The sequence below is a fragment of the Oenanthe melanoleuca genome, chromosome 4 (assembly GCF_029582105.1).
Source record: "Oenanthe melanoleuca isolate GR-GAL-2019-014 chromosome 4, OMel1.0, whole genome shotgun sequence".
In the NCBI taxonomy this organism is placed as follows: Eukaryota; Metazoa; Chordata; class Aves; order Passeriformes; family Muscicapidae; genus Oenanthe; species Oenanthe melanoleuca.
The window spans coordinates 41,153,512-41,174,365 of NC_079337.1; the positions used below are offsets into that span (position 1 = coordinate 41,153,512).

The 20,854-nt window shown below is 38.7% G+C and overlaps 2 protein-coding genes across 16 annotated transcripts in view; one reads left to right on the forward strand and one right to left on the reverse strand.

The window, feature by feature from the left end:
- Positions 1-418: 418 nt before the first annotated feature.
- Positions 419-14,011, forward strand: LOC130252851 (general transcription factor IIE subunit 1-like). The gene is made up of 5 exons (XM_056490852.1): positions 419-456; positions 10,592-11,067; positions 12,275-12,476; positions 13,009-13,235; positions 13,617-14,011. Exons 1-5 carry the CDS (start codon positions 419-421, stop codon positions 14,009-14,011), a joined length of 1,338 nt encoding a protein of 445 aa, XP_056346827.1.
- A 2,073-nt stretch (positions 14,012-16,084) lies between these two features.
- PCM1 (pericentriolar material 1) overlaps positions 16,085-20,854 on the reverse strand; it is a 41,095-nt gene continuing 36,325 nt past the window's right edge. For 11 of the 15 annotated variants that reach the window (XM_056489424.1, XM_056489429.1, XM_056489422.1 and 8 more), the window contains 6 exons: positions 20,604-20,749; positions 19,611-19,686; positions 18,371-18,621; positions 18,051-18,143; positions 17,816-17,939; positions 16,086-17,267 (listed from right to left, as the gene is read on the reverse strand). In XM_056489424.1, the coding sequence (XP_056345399.1) occupies positions 17,242-17,267; positions 17,816-17,939; positions 18,051-18,143; positions 18,371-18,621; positions 19,611-19,686; positions 20,604-20,749 (716 nt within the window). In that variant the 3' untranslated portion in view covers positions 16,086-17,241. Of the gene's footprint in view, positions 17,268-17,815; positions 17,940-18,050; positions 18,144-18,370; positions 18,622-19,610; positions 19,687-20,603; positions 20,750-20,854 lie in introns of all 15 variants that reach the window. The other 4 variants (XM_056489420.1, XM_056489419.1, XM_056489432.1 and 1 more) reach the window with 2 other exon arrangements.

Consider the following 20,854-nt stretch of genomic DNA (forward strand, 5'->3'; position numbering starts at 1 on the left):
TGGAAATTTAACACTAAGAAGTGTACAGAAGGGGAATCACATGATTACCCAAAATAATCTCTTCAGGGAAAAAGTGGTGGATTCCCTAACTCTGAGCATTTAAGATTCAGCTGAATAGTGTGCTGGGCCTTCTTGTCTAGATTGGGCTTTTGCCAAAAAGATTGGACCAGCTGATCCTTGAGATTCTTTTCAGCTCCATGTTTTATGGTTAAAAGATAACCTTTAATCATTCCTTGTTTCAGTAGCCAGGTTACCATTTTACTGTAAACTCAGTTTTTAGTAGAGGCTTTTCTTCCAACAGCATTGGAAAAAGTGGGGACAGCAGGAATTCTATTTACCAAATAATTTTAGCAGCTGATAAAGAAACACAGCTTCTGGTTGAAGAAAATGAAACACTGATATTCTAGGCCTTAGAACAATGCCTGTAGTAGCTCAACAAGAAGCAATTCAGGGGAGGTAACGCTGACAAATTGAGAGCAGGCAGAAATCAACATCCCACTGATTAAACAAGGGGCAGTCCAGTTATACATCTAATTTCTTTTTTAACTGAAGCATGCAAACAGAAGTGTGTTAACATGATTGTACTACCAGGGTCCATTTTTAATCTCAACTATGAATATTGAATCTTTGTAAACCAAATATAACAATACAATTTAAATTAGTGTGAAATGCAGCTCCTGGACAATTTGATTCATAAAAGACAATTAAACAAAGTTAGGTGTTGCAGTCTGGGCTGCAAAGAGCCCATCACATATTTCTGAGTGTACACCTCAACCTAGTAGGAGATGGTTCAGATTTATGTGGAATGAAGTTGTGTAACAGCCATAATCAAATTACTTTGCAATTTAAAAATCAGTTTACTTGCTTAATTAGTCTTGTCCCACTTTAGCATATGTAGAACAAGGTAGTGTAGACTATTTACAGTTATTAAGTAATGTCACTTATGTAAGACAATCCACATTTCCACGCTTGAAATTGCTTTACAATTGCAAAAGGACATCTAAATTCCATGGATGTCTGTCCAGAGCCTGAATGCCTATGCTGCTATTGACTAAAATAAACAAAGCTATTTAAAAACAAAACCCCCAACAACTGTTTTATTGTGCCTACCTTAATATACAAAAAGTGATGAATGTGATTAATTGGTTATTGATTTAACTTTCATCTGTCAAGTCCGAAAGTTTTCTCAAGCCAGGTAAAAAGTTTAATTTGCTTTTGTTACAGAAAGACATATCTCTTTTTAATGTAAATTTACTGGCTTCCCCCTGCTGCTGCTCTAGGCACAGTGATGGAAGCTAAGACCATTTCACTGAAGAAGTGTTTGCAGCTACTTGCCATGCTTGGATTTTGTTTAGCTGCCTTTTATTTTACATAGAAAGACAGAATGACAATGAGTGTGGTTTTTTGTATTAATTTGCTGCACACATAGTTGAGGTACTTCACAAATATTGAGGGGGTGGTCTGGTTACTTTTCTTAGGTTTGTTTTTTTCCCCAGGTCAAGTAACCAGCCATATATATTTTCCTCTTCAAATTTACATTAGAGATTTATGCAGCTTTCATAATTCTGTTGTGAAAAACAATCACATTTCTGGGAAAAAAAGTCAGTATGTGAGCAATAAGAAAAACATACTTACTTTTTGATTATTACTGCATAGCCTAGTTCTAGAAAAACCAGCCTCAGTCTTAGCTTCTAGCAGATTTGCTGGTTTTGTAAATAAAAAGAGTTAATCCAGTTTACTGTAAACTGGATTAAATAAGGTTACAGAAGAGACCAAACTGTTTGGGTGCTGGCATTTAAATGAAAAAAAAAAAAAAGTCAGTTTGCCAATAAAATTTTTCACCTTTATGGTTTCAAGAACCCATGCAGTGAAGCCCCATACTATTTCAGAGGAAGAAATAATCTCACCTGCCATGTTAAAAAGCAAAATTTTGGCAGTTAATGAAGACAGGAAATGGCAGAAATTGGAATCGTATCAAAATCAAGCAGTAGTTCTGGGACACACTGCAAGTGAGTTTGTTTTAGAGTCAATTACAAGTCAAGGTTTTGCTTAGAAGCAAAACTCCAGAGTAGGGCCCACAGATGTCCTGGCAATACCTGCAAGGAAAGCAGCAAGAGTAAATAAAAGATTTTCACTGGCATGAACAGGCAGGATGGAGAGTGGATGGACAAGAAGCAGGTGAGAGCTTCAGGCAGGCTCCACAAAACTAGCAATGAGACACTCCTTCCTCCCAGCACAAACAAGTGTCCTGCTTTCTCACAGCCAGCTCTTTGGGCTACAGGTGCAAGGAGAAAAAGCTTGGATTTCACTGCAGTGGCTGGTAAGCAGTTTATGGTAAGATCCTGCTTATGGCATGGATCATCAGATGAACTCTTCTGCTTTTGGAGGACAGAAGTGTTAGTGAGAAGGACACACCCAAGCTCTCTGAGCAGTAAAACCTCTCATCCCTTTGGACCAGAAGAACAAGATGAGCCAGGAGGAATGCTCAGTCAAAGAAGTGGCACAAGCCACAGTTTGCCTTGGAAAGAAAATGTATGCACTTTGTATGAGGCTGCCTTTGACAGTTAAGAGAGTCTGGGAACTGAAAATACCGGTTGGCCAAAGGCTGTCATCTATAAACAAGCGAACCATGAGCTCTGCCTACCACGTTTTCAGACCATTGTAACTTGGCAGAAGCAAAGATTCTGAAGGCCCTTTGTAACTATGTCTGCTCCCACACAGTTACTTACAGGAGAGGACAGTAATTAAAGAGGAACTAGCCTGTTTACATAGCAAGAAGCACTATACTCAGGACATTTTCTGATCTCCGGTGAATCAGCTCTGAATAACATTAATTGTTTATGGGACAATCTCAGTCTAATTTGTTTTGCAAACTTTGTTCTCCTAGCTCAAGGGTTACACATGCGCAATAACAGGTTTCCAGTGAGACTGCCTCTGTTGGAGATTCTGCATTTAAGGTTACTCCAGTCTTTGCTTAATGTTTTGTACTGTTAGTCTTGTCTTTCTTTTAAACTTGCTGAATTTTCTCCATTTGGCAGATACACAGTGTAGAAAAAAAACAAACATCACTAGGTGTTTGGACTTTATATTTCAGTGAAAATGGGTCATCTCAGTTAAAAAAAATTAAAAAATAAAAAAATAAAAAAATAAAAAAATAAAAAAAAGTGTGTGTGCAGTAAAAAAGATTAAATCACAAGCACTGAGTTGTAGCAAAGTCCTGCACTGCCATCTTGTTTTTAAAGCAGAACTTTAATTCAGGTACCTGGAGGTGTTTGGATTAGACATAGTCTTTTCTCAGGCTACACCCACCATCTGAATTGCACCAGTATTTAAACCTTTGAGTAGTTACATATAATTTGCATCAGCTTAGCTTCCAAAATGCTACATTTACATTCCTGCAAGAGGTGTACATGCACCATACTCTAAGAGATGGAAACAGTTCTATTAAGACAGCCCATATCCAGCTCCATGAACTTTCATCCCTTCTGTGTGAGCCAGGTGGAAAAAAGAAGTAAAAGTGATGGATGGGAAGGGGGGAAAAAAAAGAGTGAAAGGAGCAGGAACCTGTGTCAGGAAATGTCAGAGAAAAGAGGAAGTAAAACAGCACAAGAAGACAGACAGTAGTGGCAGGCTGTGAAGATCTAGCTGCTGCAGTATGCTCCCCTACTGACCCTTCATTTGCTGTCAGCTGAATCCCCAACCAAAATGTGCCTCCTCATCTGCAGCAACTGCTGTCACCATATATTTTCAAATTATGCTGAGAGACAGTAGATGTATACTGATTCTTTAAGAAAAGAATATTGTAATTAAAAATACATATTATCTCAAGCAACTGTTCTTCAGATTTAAAATCAAGATAAGTTGCATTTGTAGTATACTTAGGCTATAAGTAGACAGAAGCATAGAAGCCACTCATTCCCCTTTCTTTTTGAATGAGATATGGTCTCATTCCAAAATTCCCTTTAAGAGATCCCTTGTTTCACTCACTGCACTGGATGGACTGTGTTCCTGTGAAGAATGAGAACAACACAACAAAGGAGAAACCTATTCCAGTTTTCAAGGTATCTCTCTTGCAAGAGGAGGGATGCTGTTACAGACCAGACATACCTCAGTAACTACTGGGTCCACTAAACTCTCACCACCCCAGTTCTGCCAGGTGCTGCACAAGGCAGTAGGTTATGGTGTCTAGCTGCTACCGCTGTATTTTGGAAGTACTGATCACAAAGGCAATTAAGATGCAGCTATGCTGCAATCATATAAAGTATGTAAAGTGAACCCTAATTTTTTTACATCTCAGCTCAGGCTCTCAGGACTATCCAGCAGTCTTGATTTCAAACTCTGTACATCAGAGCTCCATATGTAACACAGGCACAAAATTCCCTTACTTTTCTCATTATCAGGAAGATAAACTAATGCAAAAAGTCTAAAGCTGTCAAAGAAAGTTGATTTAGTTTTATCCCAGTAAGCCTTCAAGGATCATGGAAGGGAGAGTACCATAGGGTAACTGATAAAAAATGAATCACTTCAATGCAAGGTTTGAATGGTTCACAAAATAAGCAAGGCTCAGAGCCACATGCTGCATGCTGAACATAGACACCTCCATGTCGACTAAGGCATTGACTTTGTGAAAGGGAAAAGAGGAGAGATGACTGTGTGGTTTAGAGCCCTGTGAGCACAGGGCAGCAGGTTACACACAGGTACTTACTATGATTCTGCTGTTTTCTTATTTTGTAGTGCTTGAGTTGTCTGAGCTAGACCGGTCAAGATTTTATTTTTTAAACTGAGGGCTGGTATTAATTGATGAGGAGAATGAAAGATACAGGAGATTGTGGCTTCCATGTGTCTGTGAGAGACATAAATAAAGGAACTTGACACAGCTCCCATTTACTCAAGGTGTGCACCATAACCTCCTACCATGCCATCTGCACCAGCCTCTGCTCTGCCAATGGGTCAAGCATAGTGCCTTTGCTTTCTGAAGATCATCCCTATACCTTTGCTCCCCCAAAGCAGCAGCCTGCTAATTTTCTCCTCCAACCTCTGATCAGACTCTATATTTATTTTTTCCTCCTGAGACAGCTCAGTTGATTATCTGCCTCCTTTCCGTCAAGTAGCCTGCAAGTGCAGTGCATGCCCATAGCATTCCAGATAAACATCCCAGCCACCCAAATGAGTTTGAAAGGAAGCCAAGTGACTTTGCCTATCCCCGTCTCAAGCTCCCACTTTCAATAATGTCTGTGTTACACAACATCACAACATACCAGCACAAATCCTGCTTCCCACGGCCCTTGGTGCCAGGGCTACCTGCAGTCTGAAATACCTTCTCAGACCACTCTTCCTTTTTTTTCCTTTTTCTTTGGCTTGGCTCTGAGTGTGCAGAGCTGAGTAAGCTCCTCTGTCTGCTACATGGGGGTTAGCTGTCCTTGCCAAAGGAGTTGTCAGCCACAGCATGACAGGTGACAGCCATTTCCTGTTTCTGAAAGCAGTGTTACCAGCCACACCATCCCTCTCCTTAATTTAGAAAGCTGTTTTGTTGTCATCTGGTTCTGCACTTCCATATGCAGGCTGAGGGCTGTAACAGGAATAACAGCATTGAGGTTACACGACACTTTCCCTGTTCAAACCACTGGGCAGGGAAGCCCACAGGAATTGTTAATTGTAAACATTTCCCACAGACTAAACCCAACAGGTAGCAGCAAGCAGTCTTGCTCCCCTGCATTTTCTAGTGTAACATGACAACAAAGGAGCATGTTCAAGAACCACTATATGGAATGAGGTGTATCTCTTAAATTTTACCCTGTGGACATTCTGCGTTTGCAGTTGAAGATTTATGCCAAATATACTTCTCAGCTCTGAGTTTCTGCCAAGTGGATTCTTATTAATGGGGGGAAAAAAATAAAAAAGAGCAACAGCAGAATTTTTCTCAGCATAAGGGATGAAACCAATCTCTGTTACTATAAATTAGAAGCAAGACCAGAGCTAATCTCAGGGATTTTTTTTTACAGTCACCTCTTCTTGCAGTTTCTAAAAAGCAGTCTCAAACCTCTGAAGTTTTTGAATCTAAATTCCTGCTTACAACTGTTAAAATATGAGGGTTTTTTTCCTGGTATCCACCAGTTCTCAGAGGCACTACCTTCTGTAGTGACATTACAGATGCCAGTCCCACAGTCTGTCCTATGCAGACAAACACCCACACCTTGAGTCCTCAGTGGACCCACGTGCCTGGTAAGACAGGGAGTCAGAAATCCAGCCACCAAGAGCAGAAACAAAAGCACAGTACATGCTGCAACACGTACAGGGGAGATGGTAAGTCGTGTCACTACAAAGCATTATCCTCCACTGTGCAAAAAACAAATCTGAAAGAGGCACAGATTTGAGATGAAATGTGATGATTGCAATCCTAATAGAATTAAGTGTTTTAACTCTGTACTGTACAATGTCTGGCAACCTTATTTCAACATTGTTTTTAAACAGAGATGTCTAGTCCATAAGATAGTATCTATAACTTTGTCTTTAGAAAAGTACAGCGAAAAACTTCTTTCCTTTTGAAGACATAAACCACCTAAAAGGATTAATAAGCAAAAATATGGGAACTGGTAAACATTCCAGTTTCTCCTTTAAGATATTAAAATTTCCACTTTGGCTTGGTTCTGAAAGCTTCTAAACAAATTATGTAAATTACTTATCCTAAATACTTGGTTCACAACAACAACAAAAGAAGTTAATGATGATGTTACTTTTAGTCTTCTAAAGTTATGCTAATGAAAACATTAATCAAAGATTGCAGTCCCATTTTCAGTCCTTGCCTGTTGTAGGTGGATTTCATTGAGCAATAAGATTTATAGCTTCATCATGACACAACGAATATAAGGCTGAATTCATTCAGCTGCTAATGAAATGTGATTTGGGGACTCTTGCACCAGCTGGGTGATGATTAGGGCTTATCACAGATAGGTCTAGGAAAAGGCTGGGAAATACTTAAGCTTGTTTTGCAGTTGCTTTGAGCTCTTAGGAAAGGAGCAATTTCTCTACAGCATCAGCCTGAAGTTTTTCTGCCCATACAGAAGAGGTAATGATAAGGTTTTTAACTGTTTTGCAAGTGATAGGGTTATATGAAGTCTGGCAAAATCCTATCAAATCTTTCTGGTTTAGTGCCTTTTAAATTGTGAGATGGGTACTTTGTCTTCTCACTCAGCTCAAAAAAAGAAAAAAAGTTAATTAAGCAACTGGCTTCAGAGAAACCTTGCAGAACTTGCTCTATATGATGCCTCTTGACTTGAAATCCTGCTTTTAATAGTTGCCTGCTGGCACAAGTAACTCTGTGTAGGTTTCCCACAGCAAAAAGGGGATCCTTAATGTAGTTTCTGCTTATGGGAATGGCTGCATATAAACTATAAGCAGAAGGGCCACTCAAAAATCTAAATTACTGGATATTTTTCAAAATAATTAATGCAATAATAAGGTAGCTCCTACCCTCATAAAAATAAATACTTTAAAAGCAGAGAAAGTGCAAAGTTAAACTCTGATTCTAGAATATCTTGTCCATCCATGCTGTCAGCTGGGGGAAAATCGACCTGAGTAGTAGAATACCTGTCTCCTTAACACTGTTACTCAGCTGCAGAGCAGATTCCTGTTTAAAGCCCTTCTTGCTGCACAGGGCTACATACTTCCTACTCCTTTCCTTGGTAAAGGTGGTCTCCAGCTCCTCTCAAAAAAGAACTGCTGCCTGTCAACTGAAAACTACACAATAACTTTTAAAAATAAGTAGTCTTTATGAACTGTGAGATTTGAAATTGGGTGATTAAATGGCTGAGAGGTTTTTTTTGAGTGGATTGGAGAAATAAAACATCAAATATAGCAGAGCATGGTAGAAAGAGACTCCCTCTGTTTCTATTTTAAGTAATTTTTATTATAGAATGCATCCAATTTGATTCTTTTGTAGCCTAAAGGAAGATTTCTTGAGGGGGTTGTTTTATTCATGAGTGTCTCTTATTTAGGTCAAATTCAGCCCTTTTTCTAAAAGAAAGCCATTCCTTTTCTATTGAACCAAAGGCTTACATATTTAAAATTCCTCTGCAAATGGACAGTGTGTTCTGTAGATTTGTTTCTAAAAAAAAAACCTGCTCACTTGTATTCCAGAATATGTTAATATTTAAAATATGTGTTTAGGTATGGCAGGGGGGAAGGTTAGGCTCTGCTGTATGAGTGTGGTGGGGTTTCTGTGTTTGGTTGTTAGATTTTTTTCCTTCCATGACTATTTTACACGGTTGTAATACTGTACCTGACAAGCTTTTAACATCAAAGTGCTCAGAAACACTTCAGAGTAGTGCTTGCTTTAGAGATGCAAGCACGCAGTGCCAGTCTGAGATAAGGAGCCATCCAGAGAACTGATAGGTCAGCAAACCTCCTGCTTACAGTTCAGGTCCTACTTCTTCCCTAATGATATTACCTACTTATCACACTCCCTTTGAAATAATTTCATTCTGTATTTGAGTTAGGGTAAGAAAAGAGAGTCATGAGAACTATACCTAATACAAGTCCTTTTAAGTGACATATTTGCCAAGAACTAGATGAATAAGCAGTCTTGTTCTTTTGTTTAATACTGCCACAATCCAACTGGAGGTCATATGACACTAACCCACACAGAGGGCACCCAGCCCTTTCTGAGCTGAATCCCAGACCAATGCATGTGAGTGATAACATTTCTGATACAGAATCTGGGGCTGCCCTTGGTGCTCCTCAGTAGGGCTGGGCTGGGTTACAGAATTCCATGGTGGCTGCTTTCCTTTGGGCCTGGACTGGAGGCTGCAGTGCCTCCATTCTGTGGTCTCTGCCCAGTGTGGAAGGACAAGGCTCAGTGTCCTCCAGAGTGCTTCCCTGAGGAAACTCAAAGCCATGCTACTCTTCTCTGGAACTAGCTGAGGATATTGTCTATCCTTTCCTTACTGTTAACTATAAAGCACTGCACAGAAAAAAATTCAAAATTAGGCCAGAAAGAAAAGCATAAATTAGCATATTTCTCTGTGGATTGAATTTGTTAAGCCCTTTTTTAGGATAAGGGCAAAGGAGAAGTGAAAGAATAACATAAAAATTGTAATAACAACAAAAACCCCACAATTTTTAAAAAGTGCTTGTTTGTGAAGGCTTTTGTCAAAAAGCACAGAAATGCTGCTCTTAGTCTGAGAAAGATTGTCAAGGAACAGCCTGACATTGCCAAAGCTCCACTCCTTACTGTTGTTAACTTTAACTCTCTCGGAACAGAAGCACTTAGGTTAGGAGGAGGATCTGGAGGCCATCTGGTCCCTTGCTCAAGGCAAAATAACTCTCAAAGCTAGGTCAGTCTGCTCCAGCTCTTGTCCTGTTGAAGTACAGAAATTCAACCTCTTTCCTGGGCAGCCCATTCCAGTGTTCCCTCACTTTTCCTGTGGGAAATTTGGGTCATTGTGGTGCTGTCACCTTTAGGGTTTCCAGACTCAGACCAGCAGGTTTCCATTGTCTTTGTTTTCCAGAAGTTGCACCGTGTGAAGTGCAAATTTAATTATGGTCCAAGTACTAGGCTAGTGCAAGTGGTTTTGTTTGTTTAACCAGGATTTCTGATAAAGGTTCCCTGGAAGCTCTGACAGCAATATGCAGTTACCTGGGCTGGAGCTTTGCCACCCTCTGCAGTGGGTGCCAGGGCTGGATGTAGTGTGCCATAACATGCCATCCTCTACCAGCCCAGCTCCTGAGCCAGTGGCTACACCAGCACTCTGGCTGTGCATTGCATGGCTCGCTGCAAAGCAACCTGGCTAGAGGTGGCAATATCAAATATTCTAATATTACTGTAGGATTTTAACGTCCCTCAAAGAAGGGAATTGGGATGTAGCTTTGCTGAAACATGCCTTAATTTTTTAAATTCTCATTCCTTACAAATGAGAAATGGTTAGGAAGTTGGTCAGATTAAAATTAGTTACATTCTTGTTAATGAGATTAGGAATATGGCTAGAAGTCCTACTTCTAAGAGAAGAGCACCAAGAGATAAAATGTGCTACCCCAAATACCCTGTACTGAGTGAGGGCCAGATAACTTGGAGCATCCTGTGCCCCAGCTTTGCAAAATCTTTGATCACAGCAGCCAGCAGAAATACCACAAAGCATGTGTGAACAGGTGCTCAAATGCCTGTTGTGGCTTTGCCACTAGGGCAGATACAGTTTCAACTAAGATTTCTTGTCCTGAGCTTTATTTCTGAAGGCTTTACTTTTACTTCTGCTCTTACCTAGCTGGCTGTGAATGCAGGCAGACCTAGACATGCAAGTTAAATGTGCTGTCTGCTGGGAGGATTATGAACTTTCTGTAACACGTTTTCCTAGATATCTTCTGTTGATTTTTACACAAGAGGATATTAATATTTCAAGTGTAACCATTATACTTCAAGATTAGATAATTTCTGATACCTATTAATACCTTCCCCATTCCCAATGCGGTTAAAGTGTTTTACATTCCTCTAGCCAGTGAAGACTGTTGCAGAAGTGCAGCACAACAAATGACCTGTTTTATACCTGCCTGTGATACTAAGGATTCTCTGCAGCTTACCTCCCTTGTCTTTGTCGCACAGCACTTCTCCACTGACAGTGGTTCAGCTCCTGATGGAGCAAAACGCTCCGGGCGAGGTGCCAGCAGCCTTAAAGCGCCTGGCCAAATACACAGTGCGTGGTTTCTACGGTGTGGAGTGTTCCCTGGCCCTGGACGTGCTGATCCGCTACCCCTGTGTGAAAGAGGATGACTTGTTACAGCTGCTCAAGTACGAGCGGAAGCAGCTGCGCACCGTCCTCAACACGCTCAAGGCGGACAAGCTGGTGAAGCTGCGCATGCGAGTAGAAACGGGGCCTAATGGCAAGAGCACGAGGCACAATTACTATTACATCAACTACAAGGTGCTGGTGGATGTGGTAAAATACAAACTGGATCATGTACGCCGGAAAATAGAAGCGGATGAGCGGGATTCCACCACCAGATCCTCTTTTAAATGTCCATCTTGCTCTAGCACGTACACGGACCTTGAAGTCAATCAGCTCTTTGATGCATTTACAGGTGTGTTACTTATATTCCTTATTTGCTGTTGTTGCAATAAAACCATGTTTGTTAGACTATGCTCCTTGTTTGCTAGTGAATGGGGGATGCTGGGAGGGAAAGGTAAGAAAAGCGTTGCCTCTATAGAACAGGCCAAACAAAAGGAAGATTAATCTTGAGTGTATGAGCTGAGGTTGAGAATCAGATTCCAGGCTTCAGCTTTGCTTTGAATCTGGTTGAGTAATCTTAACTCATCCAAGTCTTGTGAGTCTCACTTCCTCATATGGAAATATGAACACAGTACTGTCTTTATTCTGTTTTGAATCTCTTAGATAATCCATTTGTGGGGTCAGTCCTTCTGATGGAAGAGTTGGACAAGATGGGCAAAATCGTTTGCAGTCACCTACTGTAATAAGCATCTTGCAGTTCAGTGGTACCAGAGCACAGCTGTTCTCTCACTCCCAGGCTGGGAAGTTCAGGCTCCTCATGGCTCAACAGAACACATATACAGCAGAAGTGGTTTCAGAACTTGTGGGTTTTTCTTCTCTAAAATCAAAATAACTCTATTGAGTATTATTTCAAAATTAGTCAAAATGGCATCATAGTGCAATGTATTACTCAGAGCACAGCTACTGTGCTGACATCTGGGTCATGGGATCTGCAAAAATGCCAGAGCTAGGCAGAATAAGCTTTACATATGACTAACCTGAAATTCCAATGGTGAAATTTGTGTTCTGCCAGTTAGCAAAATCATCCCTTTCTTCCAAATTAAGGGACTCTGTCAAGTTGCTGAAATGCAAACATTGAGGCTAGTGATATATTTTCACACAATAAGCTCGAAGTTTTGTTTGTTTTACTGAAGACATAAATATCAGGTTTTAGCATATGCCTTTACTCTGACTCTGGAACAACTAAAACCACATGCTACTTATGCTTGAAAATGTCTTTTCTTACATTTAGAACTGAGAAGGTGAGACTAGAAAAGAATAAACTGATGATAGTACATGTCTATCCAGTTTAAATTTCTCTCCTGAGACATTTTTCACTTGCACAGTAAGTGTGTAATACCAGTCTGTCCCAAGTTTTCTGTAGAATTGAGTTAATGTGAACAAATGGATAAAGTGAGGATGTCTGGGTAAGTGTCCAGGCTGTGGACTGCTTAACAAGGTACTGCTGATCTTTTTGCACTCTATCAACATGAGCATTCCCACTTTGGAAAATGTTGCAGAGACTTTCCGCTGCACTTACTGCAACACTGAGGTAGAGGAAGATGGCTCAGCGTTTCCGAAGCACGACGCTCGGACCTTGCTGGCCAAGTTCAACGAGCAGATCGAGCCTATCTTTGTGCTGCTGCGGGAGATTGAAGATATCGTCCTGCCCTATGACTTGCTGGAGCCTCAGCCAACAGAAATACCAGAATTATCAGAAAGGTATGAACATCACCCTAGAACTTCTGTTCAATGCAAATCCCCCCAACAACTTTACAGTTGTAAAATCTTTGAAATACTGAACTTACAGCCTATGTATTCCATTCTGCTTTGTTCAGTACAGTACTGATTAATGAAGAAGTCTGTAATATCTAAGGTGTCCTAATATCTAAGGCGTCCTAAATTATTTCCATACCTTTTTAGTTTTTTGATAATTTTTATAAATAATTTATTTCCCAGATTACTCCTTCAGCTAATGTTCATAGTCCTTTCTATAAAAAATAATGTTTCTCTATCAAGTGTGCTTTATCAGAGATGCACTACTGAAGAGACCTTGCAAAAATCAATGGTTCAGAACTACTTGCCTCTGAGAGAGGTAAAAGGGAATGTAAATTATTAGGGCACTTGTTAAAGCTAGTCTGCTGACAAAACATGTTTTTGGGTTGGTTTGTTTGTGATTGTTGTTTTTTTTAATGGGAACTGGAAAAGGTTCTTGCCTGAATTCTACCTCTTCAAAATTCAATACCTCATTCAGCTTTGATCCAATGTTGGGCTCAAGTGTGCTGGAATCCTGCAGCCACCCTGAAAAATGGACACACAGAAGTTCCAGTTTTGGCCTTACATACACCCAAAACTTAACTATTGATGTCCAAAACTCAAAGCACGAGAAGAAAAGAAGAGAAAAAGCAACTGAAAAGCAACCTATTTGGTTGTTACAGAGCACTGTGGAAGGAGCAGCAACAGCCACCAACAATAGTGTTGGTAAGTTTAGTGAATTCACAAATTAATTCAGAAGCCTTAGTGCAGTTAAATACACTGAAAATGTACTGGGCTTGGTTTAGAAGATAAGGATTCAATTCTGTGTTAGTGGTTATCAGACCTTAGTTTCCAAAATCTAGTTTTAAGACTGATTGAGGTTATATTCCTAAAGCCAGAGGTCAGGTGGGTCCTGAAACTTCTGGCTTTAGCCATGCAGTAATTTTAGTGGTAATCTTTACAGTGGAAAGCTCTCAGAAATGTCTGTACTTTCAACAGAATTCTAGTGTGGGTGAAAAAGATTCAGAGTAGAAAAAAACATCTATGTAGTATGCCTGTGTTAACTGTGAACGACTGATCCCTCTAACACTTAGTATTGTGTACTAGGAGTAAATGCTTCTGAAGAAACTGAAGAAAATAATAAAGAAACTGTCACTGATAATGAAATCATCAAGACTCTTCTGATCCATGAAGCCAAGTCATCATCTAGCACAGACCAGGCTCCTACTATCAAAAGCAAACTCCATGGATCACATAGTGATAACAGCAAGTTTGAAGAGGGTGCCAAGCACTCCAGAGGAGAAGGAATGGAAGTAGCTGGCAGCATCTTTGAACAAGAGGAGGAACAGAAAACTCTGGGTCCTATTTTAATGGTAGCTGGCCAGCCCTGTTCATATGGCGAAGTTAGTGAAAACCCAGAGCTTGTGTCTCTCATGACAAATGAAGAGAGAGATGCTTATATAAAAGTAGGACAAGAAATATTCCAGTCTGTCTTTGAGTAACTACTACTGTAGGAATATCGAACCTTGTATAGAATGAAGGAAGGCTTCTGACTTAATGTTCTTCAAAGTTTACCACTGAAGGTTTTGTTTGAACTTGCTCTTAAGCAAGATGGTAATCCTGTAGTAGGTAACTACAGTTCAAATATTACCATTGCAGCCACAGCAAGTGTTGTAATGCTTAGACTTTGTGGATGATGTAATTAGTTTTGGAGCATGAATAATTTCAGGATACATTTGGATCTGATTAAAATAACATTTGAAAAGCAGTGATGTAATCTATAGTAAGAAATAAATTATTCCACCTTCCTCCCAGAAGTAAGTTACTTCCAGCAGTGAAAATGAGTCCAAATCCAGTATGACTTGGTTTCATTCCATACGTGCATTCCACTGGTTCATTAGGTCACTCACTGTACAACAGTAAAGAACAGGTGTCACACAGCAACCTCCTCCTAAGGGAACAGCTGTTACTAAACTGCATTAGCAACTGCATTAGATAAGCAGCAACTCTGGCCTCTTGAGTTTTCATCCTAAGAATAATTTTTCCAATTTTTTGTACTCAGGGCATTACAGAACTATCATGACTGGTAAACAGTGGACAGTAAAATGTAACATTTCATTTTGGTCCAGATCAGTAAGGGAGCAAGCAATGTCTTAAGCACAAGACTCTGCTTCTCCCATCTCACTCCCATACTCCCCTGTGTTCTTTCTTGCAAGAAACAAATTCTGCTTGAACTACATGAGTAGAAGGACTGGCATTAAGCATAAGTGAGAGTTTAATTTTAGCAGTTCCACTACTTGAGCAAGACATAATGAAAGTAGACTAGAAGGGCACAAAGCAAAACACAGGAGGTTCCCTCTGAATGTTAGGAAAGCTTCACTGTAAGGGTGACAAACACTGACAGAGGCTGCTCAGAGAGGTAGTAGTCTCCCACCAGGAAGATACTCAAAAGCCACTTTGGCAAACAGCTCTGAGTGGCCGTACGGGCACAAGATGACCTCGAGAGGTTCCCTGCTGACCATTCCATAACAAAACAATAGAGAGAAGGTTATGAGCAAAGAAATACTATTTCAATGCATTTTTGCATTGGTTGGTTTTCACAGGTAATTTTCTTTTCAGTAGCTGGTGTGGGGCTGTTTGGAATCTGTGCTGAAAGTAAGTGTTGATAACACAGAGATATTTTCGTTACTGCTGAGCAGCACTTGCACAGAGTTCAGACTTTCCTGCTCATCACAGTGAGAAGGCTGGGCCTGCAGTTAGGAGGGGACACAGCCGGGGACAGCTGCCCCACACTGACCAAAGGGCTATTCCATACCATAGGGCATCATGCTCAGCATATAGAGCTCAAAGAACTAGCAGGGGCTGGTCAGAGTAATAGCATTTGTCTTCCCAAGTCCTTGTCATGCATCATAGAGCCCTGTTTTTCTGGAGATGGCTAAACACTTGCCCTTTTGCTTTGCTTGCATGTGTAGCTTTTGCTTTACCTAATAATCTTTCTTTCAACTATGAATTACTTTGTTTTCACTCTTCCACTTCTCACTCTGATCCCACTGGTTGATGAGTGAGCAACCACCTGCTTGGTGCTCGGTTACTGGCTAGGGTTAAACCCATTATTCCAGGGCAAGAATTCAGGAATGAGGTGTGCTCAGGCTCTTTCTCGAGCTTAGAATTTAATGATTCAACATATAAACTAGCCTTATTTCAAATCTGCACATATAATCTCACTCTACTTTATAAAACATATCCTCTTTTAGGTCTGAGTGATTCTTGGGCTAAATTAGCAATTAGAACTTTGATGGTTTCCCTTTCACAGGCTTGCCTCTGTTACAATGTATTTCTTTCTTTGGTCCTCAAAATGGTAAAGTTTCTTCTGCCTACAGTAGTACCATCAGTTTATAAGCCTGCAGAGCAACTAAACTATCTTCAAACCTTTTGATAATCTACTTTCATCCTTGGACATGAAAGGCATGTGACCATAATATGCCAATTCAAAATTCATTCATAAAACCTAGAGATACTCCAAACAAACTAGAAAAAAAAAAAATCACAGAAGAATTACATTCTCATTTTATTTAAACTTCAAGCATATTTAAGCTTCACCATGACTATACTGTCTCTCACAGTATATAGCCATATTATCATACTAACCTCAAAAGCAACACAATCCTTAATTAAAGATGACCAGTGCTTTTTAACTACTTTCAGAAAAGCCTTGTGTTTAAGGCAAACAGGATCTTTATAATGCAGCAGGTTTGCTGAATAAGCTTCTTGTAGCTCAGTTTTATGATTTGGTGTCATTAGCAACTCTGACCTGAAAAATGGAACAAAATTTTCCAATCTACATTTCTGTAATTCTAATTCCACCTTTACCATGAGACTCCAGGAGGTGGCTGACTTAAACAGTTTTTTAAAAACATTAACTTTATTTGTAGTTTCCTAAATTTCATTACAAAGTCAAACACTTTAGAACAGATTCTTCAGACCCTCAACGGCAGCAATTTTAAGTGCTAGCTATGAAAAGATACTAACATTTTCAGACAGGTTTAATCCTTTGAACATCAAAAGGATTCAGCAAAAGCAGAAAAATACAGCTGGTTTCTGCAGTTAACTATAAACCTGGGGTATTCAACTTCACCTCAGATAAATGTGATGATAGAAAGGAATTTCACAGGCCATGAACAGTAACTTTCTTGTAACAGACAAGCTATACTCTAGGCTATAAAGACAACATGTAGGTATATACTGTGTCTATACCTTGTATTTTGAGATGATGCAAGAAACTTGGAGAATTTCTTGTCCCAAGAAAATTAGCAGTATTTCTTGTAAGAGAAGAGTAAACAAGCATACCAACAAGGCAATTAACTTCCGGCAACAAACTCAGCATATCCAGTTTGTAAGCCAAAGAAAATTTTTCAAAAGAGAAAATTTACGGACAAGTCCAAACTTTATTTAAAACTACCATTTTGAACAATTTTAAAATTACCAAACAAGTCACAATAAAAAATAAAAAATTAAGACAGAAAAAGAACACTGCAGCAAAACTGAATAGAAGTGGATTCAGTTCCAGCTGTTTAAACTGCCACAGGCAGAAGATCACATACCTATCCTAAGAGGCAGTGTGTTAAAAATTTTACATTTTTATACACTTCCAGAATTCTGGGAAATTAGTGCTGATCTTCCATATGCATTTGTATATGTAGAGTTTATAAATGCAGACATCTTCGTGTTATTCTTATGCATTTTGAGCTCCAAAACTTTCTGTAAAATAAGAATAAAATCATTGTCTAACACCTACAAGGCATCAAACAGCTCATGACCACATTTCACCACACGGTATACTTCATATGGAAAATAATTTCTTTCTCCCTGAGGAGATGTTTTACTATTCTGAAAAGTCTCTTGAATGTTACTATCAGAAAAGCACTAAGCAGTCTGTCAGGAAATTATACTGAGTGCTATTAAATCAGATAACAGCAATTATAATTTACAATATTATTAAACCCAAGCTTGTGTAACAAGAAACAAAAACACTGCTTTGGATAAGTTTCAAAACCATTATGTTGTGACATGCACTTTAAATATGTTGATTTTTATGACTTTATCAGCCACGGAATCTAAAAAAGTATATAGAAGGGAGATGGACAGCAAGATAAAATCCCTTCATATCAACACAACATTTTCAAATGCATGATAATAAAACCCAGTATTTTTAAAGCACCACAATAACTGCTTATTTCAATCAGCAACATTTAAATTCTAGCATTCCAGAGTGTTTTCCCAATATGCAGAATATAGAAAATAATTACCAGGTTCCTTCAATGTTTGGCTATCTCCTGCTAATTCTTGATCTTGAGCTCCACCACCACCCAGTAATTCATCAGACAAGCTCTTGGTTTGGGCCTCTGTTTCCATTTTCTTCATTAAATCTGCCTTTGTAACAGAAAAAGCAAATCTCAAAATTTTGGATAATTCTTCCTAATGGTAACATAGACATTTAAGGGTATGCACTTCTGAACAATTCCACAAATAAGAGCAAAATACCTCTGAATACACAGCAAGTTTGAGGGGCAAGTCTTCAACTTTTACAAAGTCATCTTCATCAGATTTTTGACTTACATTTCCAGAACCAGGTTCCTGTTAATAAAAATTGTGGTTATTTAAGAAGTGCTATTTTGTGTTCTTTTCACTCCAAAAGTATTAAAGTACATTTAAAAACCCAATGCACATATCAAATCTTCAGACGGAAACAAAAAACCTCCCCGAATTTGCAGATGGAAAAAAAGACTGGAAACCAGAAATAACACTGAAATAGAAAAAGCTTATAATTTCTCTTGGATGCATCTTAACTGAAATATACACACATATTCGTTCACTAGCACAGGTGATTCTGTATCAGGGCTGCCAGCCATGGAGCTTTCAGAACTTGCACCAGATTTGTTTTCTGCACACGTGGTCTCCTGTGTTTGAGTTTCATTCACTGCTAAAGATGAGCTTGATCCTTCTGTTTTCACAGTGGCTGTTATAAAGGATTCTGGGGTATTGACTGTTAAAGCTGGTGTATTCTCCACAACACTGAGGTAATGAGGCACAACTGCAGCCACATCTTGTTCACCTAAAACCACAGAATTACATTTTAACTAGGCAGAGGTAGTAAAATATTCTGAACATATAAAAATGCCAGATTATTATTGTTATTTTTATTATTATTATTACTATTATCATTTTTTTTAAAAATTATGATCCACAGCTACAAATGAGCAATGAAAGTGAATTATAGTCTCTTAGACCAATACAAAGCTGACTGAAGTAAAACATCAGTTATTTGTACCCTTACACATTTAAGTACAAGCAATTTATCCCATGAGAGTATGTGATTTGATTTCTGACTCAAAAAAGTTTAAAAAAACAAAACCACAAAAAAAATCTTCCAGAACTAAGTAACCTACTATAAAATATTCATTCTAGGTATGAGGAGATATAATGCAGAACAGTTAATTCCTTAATATTTTGCTACTCTAATAGTGATTTTTAGCCTACCAAAAAAGGCCAAGAACAAAGCTAGTGTTTGAAACAGAAAAACACAGGGAAGGTGGTAGTAACAATAGTTACACTAGAAATAACATTCATACAACCCAGTAATGCTCCCTTCTTTTGATGGAAAACAATTTCTTCACTCTTAATCAGTTACATTACTCACAGAAAAAAAAATAAACTATTTTCAATCTAGTAAAACGGTTATTTTACTAGTAGCAGAAAAAACAAGTACAAGACAAATCTAAACATCAAAACACTGTAACACACATTAATCTTGATGCAGTTGTGTGCCAAGAGCTGCAACAATCAGCTAAAATTCTTGCTCACATCAAGCATCAAAACCACATCTGCCTCAGTAAGATTATTCCATGTTTCCTCTTTAGAAGGCTTATTGTGTCAATATCAACACAGGTACATCCAGGCAACTGATACAGTTCTCTGAAAAAACCAATCCAGTAAATTTGATCATCTCACTCTTAATTACAGAGACACTGTCCAAGACAAGTCTCACAATATGGAAATTCATATGGAAGTGTTAGTCTCTCAGATACTGAATACAGGGCTTACCTTTAACATTAAGAGATTCTTGTTCTGATGACAAAATCTCACTGCTTTTTGCCTTACTCAGCTCTTGGTTTGAAGCCTATTGGGGAAGGTAAAAATGATAACAAAAATTTTACTTATCAGCTTCATAGTTTATTGGCTAATTTACTTACTGGAAAAGAAACTGCTCACTTTCTCTGTGAATTTGTCTTTTCAGTAGTTTGAAATAAAGACAGCAAGTTCCTATTTGCCAGCTAGTCAGCAACAGTTTATAAAATCATTAACGCTGTTAAGCATGTTTTACCTGAACATTTTCTTTTCACTGAAGTAGTTCCCAGGTAAACTCTTCAGTTGCACTTAAAAGATTTACTGTTTTAGCCTTTAAAGTAAAATGTTCCAGTTACATCCTTGCCTAATGTTAATACCTGCTGAGCAAACCCAAGTTTCAACAGATTGTCAATCTTATTTAATATATAAAGAACTAACAATTCTCTAAAAGCAGGTCACACACTTAAACCTTTTTAAGAAAACTAACAGTGAAATGACATTCATACCCAATAACATTTTACCATTGTTCCAGAAATAATTATCACAAAAGGGAGGAAAGACAAACAAAAGACATGCTAGAATACAAGAGTATTCTAGTTCTAATTGGAATTACTCCCAATTAGAACTCGATCTAAGCAGACACAGAGAAAGAACTACTTAAAGGTTTAAAATTACACTTTTTTGAAAGCTTAACTTCTCACTTGCAGCTTAACATTTTTTCCTCTCTCATAGCAGATTAGTTTTGTCTCTGTCCATCCATCCACTTTGGCATCAACTGTAACAAACTTAGGTGAGGAATGCTACATTTTGCATGTAGCAGCTACTGGTATCATACAATTTCTTGTATTATTCTTTTACTTTCAGCAGTATAAAAACAGTGCAACAAGAAAAAATGAGGTACCTGTAAGTATGTACTAAAAAGCTATGCACTGGCACAGGTTTGTTCTGCTTTTAAAATTTTGACAGTACCTGTTCATTTTCAGTTGTTTCACTGCTGGCTTGTAGTGATGTTTGAACATCAACAGGTCCTTCCTCAAATTCTATTTCTTCATCTTCATTCTCATCTTCTCCACTTCCATAGTTAGTCAGAGCTTGGGTTTCTGCCTTTGATAAACCTAAAGGCAAATCAATGTAGAACCACCTTTGAATTGCCAAATCCTGCTGGGGAATTTAATGCAATGACACCCCTTACTTCAAAACATTCTTTAAGATTCAGTAAC